At 36.7% G+C, this 19,052-nt stretch overlaps 1 protein-coding gene across 9 annotated transcripts in view; it reads left to right on the top strand.

Moving 5' to 3' along the window:
* Positions 1 to 19,052, top strand: part of APLF (aprataxin and PNKP like factor) — a 142,101-nt gene that overhangs the window by 48,080 nt on the left and 74,969 nt on the right. For 8 of the 9 annotated variants that reach the window (XR_014083510.1, XR_014083509.1, XR_014083511.1 and 5 more), the window contains 2 exons: positions 7,160 to 7,515; positions 13,894 to 14,019. Coding sequence is in view for 6 of the 9 variants with exons in the window: in XM_081595691.1 (XP_081451817.1) it covers positions 7,160 to 7,515; positions 13,894 to 14,019 (482 nt within the window). In the remaining 3 variants the exon portion in view is untranslated. Of the gene's footprint in view, positions 1 to 7,159; positions 7,516 to 9,303; positions 10,277 to 13,893; positions 14,020 to 19,052 lie in introns of those variants that run through there. The other variant, XM_081595692.1, reaches the window with a different exon arrangement.

The following is a 19,052-nucleotide window of genomic DNA, read 5'->3' as shown; positions in this document are numbered from 1 at the left end:
TCAGTCCTGGAAAATTTTGAGCTACTGTAATCCATCTTGGCTTTAAGAGAATTAAATTTGGGGATTTCAAAAGTTTCCCACAATGGCCATTGATATTCTAAATTGCCTTTGGTCAGGTTGGTCCATTTAGTTGGAAATGTACATAAAGAAGGACCAGTTTTTAAGCATAGAATCAGTTGAAGTATCTATTGTAGGGGGTGAAGTAACCTCAAAATATTTAGGTAACTGGAATCTTACTTCTCAGAAGTTTTCTTCTATAATAAAAGAACAATTTTCAAGCAGCTTAAACAATTTACAACTTAAACAGATCAATTCAAACAGTTTGCAACTCAAACAACTTGCTGGCCTAATAACAGCCGGTTCTAAAGAAATAACTTGGTCCTGGAGAATCCAAGCTAAAGGTTCTTAACCAGCTTCAGTTGAAACAGTCTGATCTCAAAGTCAGACGAAAGTGCCAAATGAGTACCCTCATGCAGAATAAGGCCTTAACCTGGAAGATTAAAACTCAAAATAGTTTCCAAACAAAGCCCAGAGACCTTCAAATGCAAACAGGGTATGAGCTCACATCCTGGAGAAACATGTACCTTCAAACTCCAAGATCTGTGAGAAAAATCAGTGATTACAGTGGACTTGATTGTGCATTCTGCACCTGTTTGCTCACCAGCCCTGGAGCTGTTGAAGGTCTTCTCTGATCCGTGTACAAGCCACCAAACTGTTGACCTGAAACAAATGGACTTCCAGATATTTCTCCAGCAAAGATGGGTTTATTTGGGTTCAGCAATTTGAGGTCTTTAACCTTGGCAAGCCTCTGCTGCAAGCTCCCTCACTGTAAGGGAAGGAGAACTCTTAGAGAGGGGAAAAGGAGGTTGGCAGGACTATAGTCAACTGAGAGTCCGTGGCTCTTTTATTGGCTGAATCATTGCCAGGAAAGAAGAGGAGTCTTCTTCTTGTTGGGCTTTGCTATCATCACAGGGCATGAGAGCTCCATCTTCTATCTAATTGAGGTTTCTTTTTACTGATTTTTTACAATAGCAATATAACTGCTTTTTTTTTCTAAGAAGAGAAATTTTTCTTTCCAGAAGAAAATCTGTAGTATACATGTCTTACTGTTTTTAAACCAACACATAAAGTTTGATAATCACAAGTGAAACTTTTAAGAAAGGTCAAGCCTTTTCTGCCAGCTGTAAAGACTGCAATCAAGGTTGTTCAGAAAGAAAAAAAAATAAGTTATCAGGAAAATCAGAAGATCTAGATGTTCAATAAAATCTTTGAAACATTACCAAAAATAGGTTGTTTATTCCTGAAAGCTGGTAGGGAGGTGATATTTTAAGAGTATCTTCATTTGTCTTCGGTACACTGGATTCTTGCCTTGACTAACCAAAATAACAGGAGAGGTAAAGAATATAACTCTTATCTACGTAGCTCTCTCTTAATTAAGACTGTATCCCCAGAGCTCCTTAGTGTTGGTTTACTACATCAAGGAATCTTATATCCTTTGCTCCTGATTGGCCATTTGGGTTGTACCATTTATAGCATGTCTCTGATCAGTCCCACCGAAACATCTATTCATTCATTCATTTAATAAGCGTTCATTAAGCAAATAGTAGTAATATATGTTAACAACAAGGGTTGAAAAATTACCCACAACCATTTATTGAGCTCAAAGACCATTCTAATAATCATTACACTAAGCAGTCTTTCTGTTATATGTAAGGCATTATGCTGGAATGTGGGGTTAAATGCATAAAGATGAAGAAGACATAGTTGATAAGGAGCAAATAGTCTTGTGGGGCACATGATTCAAATCCATAATAAAGTGACAACACACTGATTTTTATGGCAGTCTTGAGGAGGGCTCCATAAACTAGCTTCTAGGGAGGGGTCCCTGAAAGAAGTGACCCTGTGCCAATCCTAAGGGCAGTGGGCATGAACCAGGTGTAGGAATCCATCCCAGGTAGATGAGGCAGCAAGTTTAAGAGCAGAGAGGGTACAAAGACTATGCCGGGGACCATTGTTCTTAGCATTCTTGGTGCAGAGCTGGGCGGCAGGGCAAGACGAGGATGAAGCCGGTAGTGTGAACGAACTCACTGAAGGAGGACCTTGAAATGTTTTCAGCCAGAGTTAATCTTATCAGCTCTTCAAAGGAGAGATTGGAAGAGAATAAGATTAAAAACAGGGGATAAGGTCATTGAAGAGAATCTGACTGAGGCACTAATATTAAGAATGATAGGCATGAATTAGAGAAATATTTAAGAAACATACTGCAGCACTTGTTTAGATCTGGGGAAGGTAAAGAAGAAATGAAAGATAGTCATCCAAGAAATTTATCCATGTCTTCTGGCTAAAACAAGTGGATAGATTATGTTGGCCAAAACTGTGGTACAGAATACAGAGGGAGGATTTCGAATCTGACATTTTGAGTGTGAGGTGCATAGAATATTGAGGAAGAAATGTCTAGCTGTTGTTATTGTTCAGTCGCTGATGTCACTGTTTCCACTTTTCCCCCATCTATTAGCCATGAAGTGATGGGACTCAGTTCAGTTCAGTTCACTCACTCAGTCATATCCAACTCTTTGCGATCCCATGGACTGCAGCACGCCAGGCCTCCCTGTCCATCACCAACTCCCGGGGTTTACTCAAACTCACGTCCATTGAGTGGGTGATGCCATCCAACTATCTCATCTTCCATTGTCCCCTTCTCCTCCGGCTTTCAATCTTTCCCAGCATCAGGGTCTTTTCCAATGATTCAGTTCTTTGCATCAGGTAGCCTAAGTATTGGAGTTTCAGCTTCAGCATCAGTCCTTCCAATGAGTATTCAGGACTGATTTCCTTTAGGATTAACTGTGTGGATCTCCTTGCAGTCCAAGGGACTCTCAAGAGTCTCCTCCAATACCACAGTTCAAAAGCATCAATTCGTTGGCACTCAGCTTTCTTTATAGTCCAACTCTCACATCCATACATGACTACAGAAAAAACCATAGCTTTGACTAGATGGACCTTTGTTGGCAAAGTAATATCTGTGCTTTTTAATATACTGTCTAGGTTTGTCATAATTTTTCTTCCAAGGAGCAAGCATCTTTTAATTTCATTGCTGCAGTCACCATCAGCAGTGATTTTGGAGCCCTAAAAAATAAAATGTGTCACTGTTTCCATTGTTTCCCCATCTATTTGCCATTAAATAATGGGACCAGATGCCATGATCTTAGTTTTCTGAATGTTAAGTTTTAAGCCAACTTTTTCACTTTCCTCTTTCACTTTCATCAAGAGGCTCTTTAGTTCTTCACTTTCTGCCATAAGGGTGGTGTCATCTGCATATCTGAGGTTACTGATATTTCTCCCGGCAATCTTGATTCCAGCTTTTGCTTCATCCAGCCCAGCATTTCTCATGATGTACTCTGCATATAAGTTAAACAAGCAGGGTGACGATATACAGCCTTGACGTACTCCTTTCCGATTGGAACCAGTCTGTTGTTCCATGTCCAGTTCTAACTGTTGCTTCTTGACCTGCATACAGATTTCTCAGGAGGCAGGTCAGGTGGTCTGGTATTCCCATCTCTTTCAGAATTTTCCACAGTTTATTGTGATCCACACAGTCAAAGGCCTTGGTGTAGTCAGTAAAGCAGCAGTAGGTAAAAGCAAGGAACTCGCTTGCTTTTTCAATGATCCAGCGGATGTTGGCAGTTTGATCTCTGGTTCCTCTGCCTTTTCTAAATCCAGCTTGAACATCTGGAAGTTCACGGTTCATATATGCCATGAATGAGTTTGAAGTTCAAGAGTGAAGTTAAAGCTGGAGTTTAGAACTTTTCAGTCCTTAACATGTGGGAGCTAATGGATTGATGCAGGACTTTTAAGACAGTTTATTAGCACAAACATCCTTTCCAAGGGCAGCTTGGAGACAACAGCAAATTACTTTATTGAGCTTGTTTTTAGGGGAAGTTCTTTATTCTCTTCTTTGAAGTATATTAAAACTTCAGATGGGGAATTCTCTGGTGATCTAGACTCAGTGCTTTCACTGCTGTGAGCCCAGGTTCAATCCCTGGTCTGGGAGCTAAGATCCCACAAGCTAGAAAAAGAAAAAGAAACCTTCAGAGAGCTGAGGGATAAGGGAGGATTTATTGGGGAACTTAACAGGCTACTTTAATAGCCTTGTTGTTAAGTTTGTTGTTCAGTCACTAAGTCATGTCTGACTGTTTTGTGACTCCTTGTACTGTAGCCCACCAAGCTCCTCTGTCCATGGATTTCCTAGGCAAGATTACTGGAGTGAACTGCCATTTCCTTCTTCAAGGGATCTTCTCGACCCAGGGATCGAACCCACGTCTCTTGCATTGGCAGGCAGATTTTTTACCACTGAGCCACCTGGGAAGCCCAAATAGCCTTAATATAGTACATTTTAGCCAACTTCAAGCACCAAGGTCACCTTCCACTAGCTCCATGCTCCTCAATTCCTGAGGTCTGTAGCATGTATTTTTATAGAGTGTAGGAGATCTGCCTCTTCTGTCATGAATCTCTAGCCTCCTACACTTTATTCTTCACATTTTCATGTCATCCGGGACATAAGCCATGTGGGTCTCAGATATAACATAAAATATGGAGCTCCCTGCCTTCCCCTACTCTTCTAAGTACAGAGCACCCTCCATCTTTCCTCTTCTCTCATTTGCCAGTTCAGTGACTTGCTCTGGCTCATGAGCTTTTTAACTGGCATAGTACGAATTTATGTCTCAGCAAACTTACAAATTACTGCGTGTAATGGATTTTTGGGACTATTTATGAATAATTGAAACCACAAATGTTAAATTCTTGAATGCCAAGGGCCTACTGAATATCAATATTTCATGGAGTTCCATAATGAACATTATGAATTCCAGCTTTTATGCCTCTTAAAATATTTGAGAACCCCCAATCCATAGTATTGATATCTGTGACTTTATTACTCCTTTCTCTTTTGGAATAAATTAACATGTTAAACATATTCCTTGTGAAGATATGAAAAAAATAAATCCTTCTTTACATTTTATAGAAGTAGAGTAGAAATATGATGCTTTATAGTTCATATCTTTTATTGTATTTCTTGGTTTGCTTTTCATTTTTTACATGGTAATATAGTAGATGCTTGTTGTAACAAATGCATTCAGACACATGTTAAAGTAAAATGAAAATCTTGATTCGCCTTTTCCTTCCATCTTATTGCGTACTGATATATTGGTTTACACCCTTCTAAATCTTTTCATTTGGATTTACATAGGTAAGTACTCAAATAGATATGTAGGGAATTTTTTTTACAACCTGGATGGAATCATAGTGTGTGTGTGTGTGTGTGTGTGTGTGTATTGTATATATATTTTAATTTTAAAAATCCTTATATATATAGAGAGAGATCTACCTCATTCTTTTCAATCTCTGCACAGTGTTTCATGGTAAGAAAGTATTCTCCTTTATTTTACCCTTTCCTAGCTGTGTCCTTTTTTCCCCTATAATAAATATGACAGGAGTGGGATATTTTTCCCTGTTGTCCCCAAACTGTTGCTGAGGCCCAACACCCAGGGCAGAAGTACTAACTGTAAGCATCTCGTATTTGAAAGGAGCCCCCAGCAGTGAGAGCTAGGCTTTTTCCTATGGGACCTTTTGAAAGGGATGAGAAATTCACTGTCCCTCCCTCCAGGCTTTATACTTAGAGAACTGAGACAAAAGAAGGTTGTAAGATTTGGGAGAATGCTGTGTTTGGTGGAAGAAGTTATTTTCTCCCTTTCTAAAATCAAGAGAAGAGATGTGCTCTAAGAGCATTTATTATGGAGTTCTGAGATGCCAACAGGAACAAGAGACTGACATTTTACTGACCCTGCTTAGTCGATAAAGATTTGCTCACTTATCCCGTTACTACCTGAACAGAGAAAAAGAAAACTGGTGAGAGTTGAGCTAGTCGGGGACTGCAGATAAGGAGGTGGGTCAGGATTTCTCTGTTTCCACCCCACAATTACAGGTCCTGGCTTGTGTTAGTTGGGGTCCTATAGGAAAGGGAGATGAGATTGGGATGTACTTGAGCAGCTTGGGGGGAAAGAGTGTATATGTTGGCAGGATGTGGTATGAATGCCATCCACTGAGGGCCAGCTCCACCTGGTTATCTATACAAGAACCATGATTTAATCTAGGTTCTTTTTGCAAGGTCTTTAGTCAGTTTGGATAACATTTGAAAGTTGGCCTACTGTGTTTCTTAAAAAAGAAAAAACTATGGAAACACCTAAGGAATTAGTCTAAAAAAGTCATATTGATAATATCTTCAAGAAATTGAGCTGTTGGATATCAAATAACATTAAAACCAGCTTTTCCCAGAAGACAGCCAGCATACATGAGTTCTTGTTATATGTGGGGGTGAACATTCATGTGTATCTAATATGTTTTCATCACATCCTTACCATGAGGGCTGCAGTTTATCTGAGCAATGTCTCCACTGCACAGGAAGTATAAGTAATTAAGAGATCATTTTTAACAGGATAAGACTAGGCTTAATCTTTGTACTTTCGGGAAGTACATATTAAAAAGGTTCTATAATGCTAATGAGAATACTTACTTGATTCAAAATACCTTTAATTCGTTAAACTGAAACTATTATTCATACCACTTCAAAGGAATCTTATTTTCTCAGTTGGTCATAAGATAGCTTTCATGTGAATTTTTCTGTGAAGGCGGATCAATTTCATCATTCAGCTGAGGGGGAAAAAATCTTGATTTAGAGGGTAGAAATAAAGTATTACAGTAACTTATAAGAAATTAAAAGAACAGTGCAGAAGAGTGTGGCATATTGTTGAACAGGAAATTTAAGAGCCAAGTAAGTTTTGGGGGAAAGATTATATTCAAATGAGCAAATGTTGAATTTTCTCAGGTTTCATTTGTATTTTTCTGGTTATTTTTCACTGAATGTTTGACATGATTATAAAGGTTTGACATAGCTGTAAATTCCTTTTCTAATAACAGTAGATTATTTCAAAGTTATTAAACTAGAGACATAGACAATGATATTTTTAATAACTTTAAAATATGGATCTTAAAGTTTTAAAACCTACATATTGCATGAATCTTACAGTTTCATGCATTTATGCTTAAATTTACACATTTCCTTTGAAACATGCTTTATTTATGATTTATTTCCTGATTTGTCTTATAGGAAATGCCACAGTCATTTTTTGCAGCCACGTTACATAACACAGAGGTAAATAACACTAAGACTAATCCACAGAGAAGCGAAATCCCAGTAGAGGCACTTGGTAAGGTTTCTGAACATAAAATCATCACTAAGGGAAGTTCAAATAAAGACAGCATGGCGAGAAGTTGTTCTGAGAGTTGTTCCAGTACCCAGAGGAAGTCTTTCTCTGACGAGCCTCAAAAATCTCATCCTGAATCCAGCTCTAATCCACCCAGTCCTGAATGTGTCCAGGCGAAGGCAACTGATTCAGTTCCACATGATTCTGAAGAAAACAAGGTCCAGAGAACGTCCTGCATGTATGGGGCAAACTGCTACAGGTAAGGCGAAATTACAGGTAGCATATACTTCCATTATTTCAATAGCATGTAGCATGTAAATATATGCTATAGTATGTTAAAAGACTAATAAGACCCATTGGCCTAAAGGTTAGGAGCTTTATTGTGTTTCTGCTGGTCTGTACTTTTTCAGTATGCATTCTAGCAAATCCTTCTAGAGGCTTTTAAAATATAGTGAGGAATTAAATGTTTCATTGTAGATAGGCTGACTACTACAAGAATCTGAACTAGGGAATACAGACTTGAAAACAGAAATCACTCAGACCTAAATACCTGCTTATTAATGTCTCATTTAGGTGTTAGAAAGATAGCTTCATAAGTAGTTTATGTATACAGTAACTTTCAAGAGAATTCTAAGTTGTGTTTAGGGATCTTATTGTACTTGTGCCTTTTCTTTTATATTTTTCTAAAAATGCTTTTAAATCACCATGAAGCCTTCTAAAACAACTGAATATATATTTTCTGGATTGATTGGTTACTCCTCCTTACTTCATTTGATTATATTGTATCATATTTTCTGATTTCATACTTTTGAATTAGTTTTAGGCTGTATGTTTATACCATGTTTTCTCTATGTTTCATAGCCATATTTCAGAAGTTTTTCTGTGCTATTGCAACTTATCAAACTAAATATCTTATGAATGCATTCTAGTATAGTTTATCTTCTATACAATAGCATATGTATATCACATTTTCTGTTAATTTCTATTCATTGTATCTCTTTAAAGTGCAGTGCCATTTTAACATTTGAATAACCAATTTTAATGATTATAATTTATGCATTTATTCACAATTTTGTCTTATTTATGATGGCTTTAGTCCCGCGTATGGAACATAATTTATAAACTTGTGAACTGAAAGTATATAAACCTGTTATTTTGAATTTTTGAAAAATGCTGTTTGGTATTTGCATTGGTTCAGTAGAGCTGCCATAACTAAATACCACAGATTAAGTGGTTTAAATAGCAGAAATTTATTATCTCACAGTTCAGGAGGCTAGAAACCTATGATCAAGGTATTGGCAGGTTGAGTTCTCCTGCAGTCTCTCTCATTGGCTTACAGATGCTGCCTTCTCATTGTGTCCTCACATGGCCTTTCTCTGTGCATGCACATCCCTGGAGTCTCTTCCTCATCTTATAAGGACATCAGTCATTTGGGATTAAAGGGCCTACCCTTATGAATTTATTTAATCTGAATTATCTCTTTAAAGCCCCTGCCTCCATATATAGTCACACTAGGGGTTAGGGCTTCAATATATAAGTTTGAGGGTGGGGGACACAGTTCAGTCTGTGACAGTGTTCAGCTGGTATTTGTCTTTGTTAAGCATGATTTAATGTTCTATCAAGATCATAATGAATTCAATCATACTTGACGATGACATGTTAATCAGTCATAGCTTATGAATATTTTTTTACCTTTTCACTCATTTTGATATACATAATTAATACCCATGAAATATTTGCAACCAAAATCTTGAAGCTAGAACGCTTATATTTGTAATAAAAGGGAAAAAAAAACCTACATTGAGTTCTTGTTATGTATGTATGTCATAGCAGTCAGTTAAATGTATCTTTTTTCCAGCCTCAATGCCACTGCTTCAGCTCATGCCATGATTCCTCTGGAGCTAGTAAATAATCTCCCAAGTTTCCACACTTTCCCTCTGGTTCATATTTCTTCCTCATTCTTGCCTAAATGATCTGACTGAGAAAATAAAAACAAAGATGAAAAATAAGAGAGAAAAAAATCTGACAGTATTACTCTCTTTTTCAGAATCCTTCAATGTCTAAAGGCTGGATTTCTTAGCAGAGTCCAGAAGGCCCTGAACTGCCAGCGATTCTTCAGATGCACCATGCTGTCAGGCTGTTGTTATGTCCTTTGGATGTGCTGTTCCCTTTTCCTCACTTCTGTCCTGCTGAAAGACTCGTTCAGTTCCTTTTTTCATCCTTTTCTGATACGCCTATTCTTCCCTACATTGCTGAGCCTCTATCCTACACAACTTTTTTCCTCATACAGTTTCTAATGTGTGGTCTTAGATCTGATATTTAATATCAAAGCTCAGTCGGTAAAGAATCTGCCTGCAATGCAGGAGACTCAGGTTCGATTCCTGGGTCAGGAAGATCCCCTGGAGAAGGAAATGGCAATCCACTGCAGTATTCTTGCCTGGAAAATCCCATGGACAGAGGAGCCTGGCTGGCTGCAGTCCATGGGGTCACAAGAGTCGGACACAACTTAGCGACTAAACCACCACCACCACCAATTATTTACGTGTTCTGTCATAATAGAAAATTATTGCTCAAGAGAAGTCTTATTCAATCCCTTGATGTTATGCTATTAACTCCCAAGTCTGTATCTCCAACAGAGATTTCTGTACTAAATTTTAGATCCAGATAATCACTGTTTATATCACAGGCACATCAAGTTCAGCCTTGTCTAAAGCAGTCACATCTTCTTTCAATCCTTTGTGAAACTGAAAACAACAAAACAGCATTTAACTTTGCAGAAACTGTTGTTTCCAAAAAACTTGTTTTGAAAGATTTTGTTCTTCTGGGGTCATATAGTTTTTTTGTTTAATAGCATATGGTTCCATTAGTAAACTGATTTTAAAAATTGGACAGAAATTGAAACATCTGTTATTAGCATGTAAGAAATTAATACTTTAATTAAAACTTGTAGTTTTATCTAAATAAGACCATAAAAATTATGAGTAAATAGTATATAAAATAAAGTTTTTATCTCTAATACATGTGCAGTGTCTCACTGAGGACCAAACCTCTCACTGAGAACAACTAGCAAAGCTGAACACCCATGTTTGAGAACATTAGAGGCCGTCACACTTTAAGGCTTCTTTTTCCCTTGTGACATTTGCCAAATTTTTAATGTTTCATGCTGAGGGCTAAGAGAACAGGCAGAGAGCTTTGGGCAGTCTCATGGAGCTTAGGCAACAACAATGGAGTTTAGTATTTGCCAAGCAGGAGGGACCCTGTATGGAAGTTATAGACATTCAGGAGGGAAAATAGAAGCATAATAAAATTGAATATGACTATATAAAGCAGTAATAACTTTTGTGTTATGTAACGTATTTGTGAAATTGAAATATATGAAAATAGTACAGAAGTGGTCAGGGATTAAAACAAGTAAATTTTGGCTATAGTTACATTACGTAAGTGGAAGAATGCCATATTTGTTATTTCGTGATTGTCTTAACTTTATGTGGGCTTCCCTAATAGCTCAGTTGGTAAAGAATCCACCTGCAATGCAGGAGACCCCAGTTCAATTCCTGGGTTGGGAATGTCTGCTGGAGAAGGGATAGGTTACCCGCTCCCTTATTCTTGGGCTTCCCTTGTGGCTCAGCTAGTAAAGAATCCACCTGCAATGTGGGAGACCTGGGTTCGATCCCTGGGTTGAGAAGATCCGCTGGAGAAGCAAAAGGGTACTCACTCCAGCATTCTGGCTTAGAGAATTCCATGGACTGTATAGTCCATGGGGTCTCAAAGAGTTAGACACGACTCTTTATGTAGGTCCTCAGAGTTTATCTATGTTGTAACATGAGTCAGAATTTCTCTTCTTTTTAAGGCTGAATCATATTCTATTTTATGTATATACCTTGTTTTATTTATCCATTCATCTTTCAATGGACATTGTGGGATGCTTCCATTTCTTGGCTATTGTGAATAATGCTGCTGTGAACTTTGGTATGAAAATAACTCTTTGAAATCCTACTTTCAATTGTTTTTGGGTATAAATCCAGAAGTTGAATTACTGGATCAATTCTGTTTTTAATTTTGCAGGGTACCATCATACTATCTTCCATAGCAGATATACCATTTTATATTTCTGCCAACAGTGCACAAAGTATTACAGCTTCTCCACACTTGTTACATTTTCTGCCAACAATACTCAAAGTGTTACACTTTCTCACCAACACTTGCTATTTTCTGGTTTTTTGGTGGTGGTCATTTTAATGGGTATGAAGCATGATACATTGTGATTTTGATTTGCATTTCTCTAATGATTACTGATTTTGAGCGTCTTTTCTTATACTTATTGCTCATTTGTGTATTGAATAGAAATTTCTTTGGGTTATAGACATTCCTTTGCTCATTCGTGATTCAAGGTTTTTTTTGGTCATTGACTGGTATGAGTATTGTATATATTCTGATTATTGACCACTCATTAGGTACATGACTTGTGAATATTTTCTCCCATTCTGTGGGTTGCTTGTTCATTTTATTAATTGCATCCTTAGATGCAAAGAAAATTTAAATTATGATGTAGTCCACTTTGCCTAGTTTTACATTTCTTGCCTTTGTATTTGGCAGGAAATCTTTGACAAATCCAATGTCTTGAAGCTTTCTCCCATTTTCTTCTATAAGTTTTATATTAGTATCTTAGTTTGTACATTCATATCTTGGATACATTTTAAGTTAGTTTTGTATATAGTATGAGGGAAGGGTCCAACTTCATTCTTTTGCATGTGAATATCCTGTTTTCCCAGCACCATTTGTCAAAAAGAGTATTCTTTCCTTTTAGAATGGTCTTGGCACCTTCATTGAATGGACAAAAAATCATACAATGTAACATTGCACAGTAATAAAAGTATACTGTTGTTACATGAAACAGCATGGAATAATACTATAAACATAAAAAGTCATTCTCAAAGAAGTATTTGAAGTATATATTTCCCTTTTAATTCAAATACAGATGAAACTAATATACTTTTTTTTTTTGAACTAAGATGTTTTATTTCTTTGTAAAAACAACGTATCAAGAGTAGTTTGAACAGTACTTGTCTTTTTATCTTCAAATAACTTATTATATGGAACAAACATCATTTCTATGCCTGAGCTAATTGGGGCTTCCCAGGTGGCTCATTGTAAAGAATCTACCTGCCAAGCAGGAGACTCGGGTTTGATTTCTGAGTTGGGAAGAGCCCCTGGAGGAGGAAATGGCAACCCACTCCAGCATTTTTGTCCATGGAAATCCCATGAACAGAAGAGCCTGGGGTGCTACCAAAAAAATAAAAAAATTGTTATACACCTTTTGAAGTTTTCCTTAGCTTCCAATATTTTATCTTTCATAGTGAAATATCTCTGATAATTTCTTTAATGTGAAGATTTTTGCTAGTGTTTCTTCCTCTAAGACATCTTCGTTCTTTTGTCCCAACCACTTTTCCAATTTATGTTGATAAATTAGCTTCACTAAATTCTGTGCTGTGCTGTGTTTAGTCGGTTCAGTCATGTCCGACTCTTTGTGACCCCATAGACTGCACACTGCCTGGCTCCCTTGTCCATGGGATTCTCCTGGCAAGAATACTTGAGTGGGTCGCCATGCCCTCCTCCAGGGAATATTCCCAACCCAGGGATCAAACCCGTGTCTCCCACATTGCAGGCAGATTCTTAACTAACATACTGTTTTATAACTTTGCTTCTCAAAGTATGGTCCAGAGGTCCTTGCAGGGCCTGGTCCCCAAGATGCTTTTAGGAAAACTGTTGGGCCAAAACCATTTTCATAATAATGCTTTGTGTGTATATGCCTTTCTACTCTGATTCTCTCACTCACAAGTGTACAGTAGAATTTCCCAGAGGCTTATGATTTGTGTTAATGATTGAATGCAGAAGCAGATAGGAGAATCCAAATGTCCTCTGTTAAGCCAGACATTAAAGAAATTTCTGAAGTATAAAACAATGTCTCCATCAATTTTTGGGGGGGGAGATAGGTATTTATGTTAAGATTTGCTTTTTATGATAATGTGGTTTACTCCTATCTTAAAGTAAATATATTTTTAAAAATCTCTCATTTTTAGTTTGTAATAGATTAAATGTTCTCAGTCACTCAGTCATGTCCTACTCTTTGCAGCCTCATGGACTGTAGCCCATCAGGCTCCTGTGTCCCTGGGATTTTCCAGGCAAGAATACTGGAGTAGGTTGCCAGTGCCTTCTCTAGGGGATCTTCCTGATCCAGGGAATGAACATGGGGCTCCTGTATTGCAGGTGGATTCTTGCAGCTGAGCCACCAGGAAAGCCCTGAAAAGCTATATGTGCTTATAATATTTTTATCCTACATATATATTAGTTTACATAGTCTGTTATATGTATCCTATTTAGAGTACTGTTTGCAATTTGTCTGTTGACAATCATGGTCTTTCCCATGTCACCAGAAATTAATTTTGCTACTATGAGAATTCCGCACTGACTAGTTATCATGAGCTTTATTTTTAACAACGTGGTGTTAGTTCATGTTCTGGAATAATACGATGTGTATTGTTTGATTTCCTGCTATATCCTATTATTTTTTCTAGTTTATCTAGAAATCTAGTATACCCTATTATTTTTTCTGACAGCATGTTTGTCACTCTCATAGGAAAAATCCTGTCCATTTTCAACACTTCAGTCACCCTGGTGATAGTGATTATGGAGGTGTAAACATCACGTGTCAAGATGAAGCTGATGACCGGCCTGAATGTCCCTATGGAGCATCTTGTTATAGGTTTGTAAACCTGAAATGTTTGATTACATTGCTTTTCTGTTTAATCTCTGTTAACTTACTCAGGAGAAACTACAGGCAAGCTTCTCATCTCAAGCCTTTAACTTTTAGTTTTTAAGCTTCCATAGGTAATAGGTTTTCATTTTATTACTAGGTAGGATTATATTGTTTATTTTAGATAATTCTAAATTGTTAAAATTATTAACATTAGAAATGCCTGAAATTTTTCCTAACTTTCTAACATTGCAAATCAGATAATTTAAAAACTGTCAATGCTACCCCATTATACATTCTATCCAGATTTCTTCAGTTCAGTTCAGTCGCTCAGTCGTGTCCGACTCTTTGTGACCCCATGAACTGCAGCATACCAGGCCTCCCTGTCCATCACCAACTCCCGGAGTTTACTCAAACTCATGTCTATTGAGTCAATGATGCCATCTAACCATCTCATCCTCTCTTGTCCCCTTCTCCTCCTGCCCTCAATCTTTCCCAGCATCAGGGTCTTTTCAAATGAGTCAGCTCTTTGCATCAGGTGGCCAAAGTATTGGAGTTTCAGCTTCAACATCAGTCCTTCCAATGAATACCCAGGACTGATCTCCTTTAGGACAGACTGGTTGGATCTCCTTGCAGTCCAAGGGACTGTCAAGCATCTTATCCAACACCATAGTTCAAAAGCATCAATTCTTCTGCACTCAGCTTTCTTTATAGTCCAACTCTCACATCCATACATGACTACTGGAAAAACCATAGCCTTGACTAGATGGAGCTTTGTTGACAAAGTAATATCTCTGCTTTTCAATATGCTATCTAGGTTGGTCATAACTTTCCTTCCAAGGAGTAAGTGTCTTTTAATTTCATGGCTGCAGTCACCATCTGCAGTGATTTTGGAGCCCAAAAAAATAAAGTCAGCCACTGTTTCCACTGTTTCCCCTTCCATCTGCCATGAAGTGATGGGACCGGATGTCATGGTCTTAGTTTTCTGAATGTTGAGTTTTAAGCCAACTTTTTCACTCTCCTCTTTCACTTTCATCAAGAGGCTCTTTAGTTCTTCTTCACTTTCTGCCATAAGGGTGGTGTCATCTGCATATCTGAGGTTATTGATATTTCTCCTGGCAATCTTGTTTCCAGCTTGTGCTTCCTCCAGGCTAGCATTTCTCATGATGTACTCTGCATATAAGTTAAATAAGCATGGTGACAATATCGAGCCTTGACGTGCTCCTTTTCTATTTGGAACCAGTCTGTTGTTCCATGTCCAGTTCTAACTGTTGCTTCCTGGCCTGCATACAGGTTTCTTAAGAGGCAGGTCAGGTGGTCTGGTATTCGCATCTCTTTCAGAATTTTCCACAGTTTATTGTGATCCACACAGTCTTTGGCATAGTCAATAAAGCAGAAATAGATGTTTTTCTGGAACTCTCTTGCTTTTTCAATGGTCCATTAGATGTTGGCAATTTGATCTCTTGTTCCTCTGCATTTTCTAAAACCAGCTTGAACATCTGGAAGTTCATGGTTCACGTATTGGTGAAGCCTGGCTTGGAGAATTTTGAGCATTACTTTACTAGCGACTCCTTAGTTTGACATAAATCATTTCAGGATGTTATCTCTGCTTCCTCAATTCCTATCACTCCACCATTCTTGTGAACATGTGAAACTCAACCCTAAAAGAAAACAGTATCTCCCCTCCCTCCTTCCACAGCGTCTTGTGCTCATTTGTGTCATGCACAGTAGAATTTATCTCATGAGGCTGTGTTTGGTTCTTTCCTGGATTGGCTTCTCCTCCAGGCCATGTAAGTTCCTTAACAGTAAGTACTTTTCTATCTGCAAATTTGTTTAATGAATGAATGAACTTGAAATAAATGAAACCACCAAGGAAAGAAGTAGGATTCCATTCTTGGAGAGCTTTAATTCTAGATAGCTATTTTTCTTAGGAGATTTTCAAATACAGATAACAACCTGCTGGCCTTTTTGAAATTGTTACTATTTCTGTGACGTCATTTTCAATAAGAAAGCAAAGTAAGTTTTTGAGCCTGGAAAAAAAATCAAAAAGCCTGTACCTACCATTTGAAAATTAAGTGTTCCATTCTAGCAGAGCATCCTACAGATAATAATGACTATGTTGTCATCAACTATGTCAATAAATATGAAAATTTAGGAGAAATGACCAAAATTGTAGAAAACACAACTTGTAGAAAAGATACAAGAAAAGGAAGAAAATGGAATAATCCTTTAACATTAGAAAAATTCTATATAAAAATAACAGGCTTCCATTAAAGAAATTCTAAGTCCATAAGACTTTAATGGCTAATGGCTAATTCCCTGGGTGCTCAGATGGTAACGAATCAGCCTACAGTGCAGGATACTTGGGTTTAATCCCTGGATTGGGGATAACCTCTGAGAAGGGAATGGCAACCCACTCCTGTATTCTTTCCTGGAGGATTCCATGGACATCAAAGGCTGGCAGGCTGCAGTCCATGGGGTTGCAAAGAGTTGGACATGAATGAGCGAGTAACACTTTCACATACACATAAAGAAGAAATACTCAATCTTTATTCAGAGTGTTAATAGTCTAAAAAAAGTAAAAGAGAATATATTCCCCAACTTATATTATGATACAGAAACCCAGCAAGAATAATGTAAGAAGGAAAATTTACTTTTGATCTTAGATGTAAATTAAAAAAAAAAAGAGTTCATTAAGTGAATTAAATAATTGGTTTTATTCAAGGAATGCTTTGTTTAATATTAAAAAGTAATGTAATTTGCTACATATCAGACTAAGTATAAAATCATTTAATTGTTTCAATAGGTGTTTTAAAAAACTGGCCATTCATTTATGATAATTCATTTTAAAGTAGGAGCAAAAGGAAATGTCTTTAATATAATAAAAGGTTATCTATAAAAAAGTTTACAGCAAATATCTACTTAGAAGTGAGATATTCAACATTTTGTTTCTGATAACAGAAATGAGACAAGAATGCCTTTTCTTACTAATATTATTCAATATTTTCCTAGTGATCAAGATAGTATAATGAGCCAAAAAAGGAAATGGATAAGGATTGGAAAAGAGAAGTAAAACTTTTAATTGTTGACAAATGGTTTTATTATAGAGATAGAAAATGCAAAATAGTCTCTAATGAATTGTAAGCATTAATAAGTTCTTAGCAAGATTGTTCAATATAAATATCAATATACAAGGCCAATTATATTTTTATATTTAAGAGTCAACAATTATGAAAAAAAACTTGAAAGATTTTACTTATAATAGCATCAAAAGGTATCAAGTTCCTAGGAATAATATAATAAAAGATGTAAAAGAAAAAATTTGTTAGAAAAGCCTAATTATAAAGACTGAAATTTTCACAATTAGAAGATTCAATATTGTTTAAATTGCAGTTTCCCCCAAAATAGATTTGTATGCAAACCCACTCAAAATCACAAAAGTTTTTGTATAGAAATTTATGATGTGATTCTAAAATTTATATGGATAGGCAGAGGGCCCAAAATTGCCAAGACAATATTAAATAAGAAAGTTGGCAGACAGCCCAGGTTCGATGCATGAGACAGAGTGCTCAGGGCTGGTGCACTGGGATGACCCTGAGGGATGGGATGGGGAGGGAGGTGGGAGGGGGGTTCAGGATGGGGAACACATGTACACCCATGGCTGATTCATGTCAATGTACGGCAAAAACCACCACAATATTGTAAAGTAATTAGCCTCTAATTAAAAATAAATTAAAAAAAAAGAAAGTTAGCAGAACTTGTTATACAGTTACCGTAATTAAGACAGGTCAGTATATGCTCAAAGATAAAGTAAGAAGGCTAGAGCAGAATAGAGCCCAAAAACAAACCTCTGCAGACACAGGTGACATGTTCATGAAAAGAGCCATCGCAGGCAGTGAGAAAAGTGTGAATTTTTTCAGTTAATTTTATTGGGATACAAGTGTTTAATGAAAAAAAGAAAATTCACACCATAGTCAAAACCTGAATTCCAAATGGATCATAAAACTAAATGTGAAAACAATAAAGATTTAAAGATACATATAAGAGAATAATTTCATAGTCCCAAAGTAGGAGTTGTTTTCTAAGACAAGATATAAAAAGTAGTAACTAACAACAAAGATTTACTGTGTAGCACAGGTAACTATATTCAATATCTTATAATAACCTATAATGGGAAAGAATCTGAAAATATATATATGTATAACTGAATCACTTTATTTCAATAAAAAATCAATAATTAAAATGGAAAACAATTATTTACTGCATTAAAATTAAGGGTTTTTTCCATCAATGGGCACCATTAAGAGGGTGAAAATAAGCCACAGATTGAGAAAAAGATATTTACAGTGACATAATTGACAACAGACTTATATCCTACTGTTCTGTATCCTGAAAGTAGACTTATAAATTGCTGCTGTTTTTCTCTTAGTGACATATACAGGCTTTTTGCCCAAAAGAACATCTAGAATAAATAAACTTATGAAAAAATACTCAGTATCATTACTAATCAGGGAAATTTCACACATTCGTGTACACACGCATACACACACACACACACACACACACACACAACCTTGAAGTAACTAATTTATTGCTCCCACTTATTCAACAAATATTTCTCAAAGAATAATTAAATATCAAGGACTGATGAAACAGTGTTGAGTGAGATTACTTGTAGAACAAATGTATTTATGTCTGTCTATCTATATTTTTGGAACAAAACAGCTTTCACAGCTCATGTCATAATTTGTGGCACTATGATAATAGACCTTTTCAGTTTTAAAAAACTTTTGTAATGCAGGATTTTATATGTATACACAAGTGGGGGGGCGTGTAGAATAAGTTCCAATGAAGCTGTAACTCATTTTCAATAAATTATCAAGTCATGGCCAGTATTTTTTCATACATATCACATTTCCCTCCATCTTATCCCTACTGATTATGCTGAAATCATTGTATCTTTTTCATCCCATTTTATCCATAGTTGTCTTAGATATCCTGTCAGGTATCCCAATTTCCTTATAGTCTCATTTTTTCTCCCC

Source organism: Giraffa tippelskirchi, chromosome 4, assembly GCF_054371585.1.
Source record: "Giraffa tippelskirchi isolate mGirTip1 chromosome 4, T2T-mGirTip1v1.2.pri, whole genome shotgun sequence".
Lineage (NCBI taxonomy): Eukaryota > Metazoa > Chordata > Mammalia > Artiodactyla > Giraffidae > Giraffa > Giraffa tippelskirchi.
This window is presented reverse-complemented; position numbering and strand designations above follow the sequence as displayed.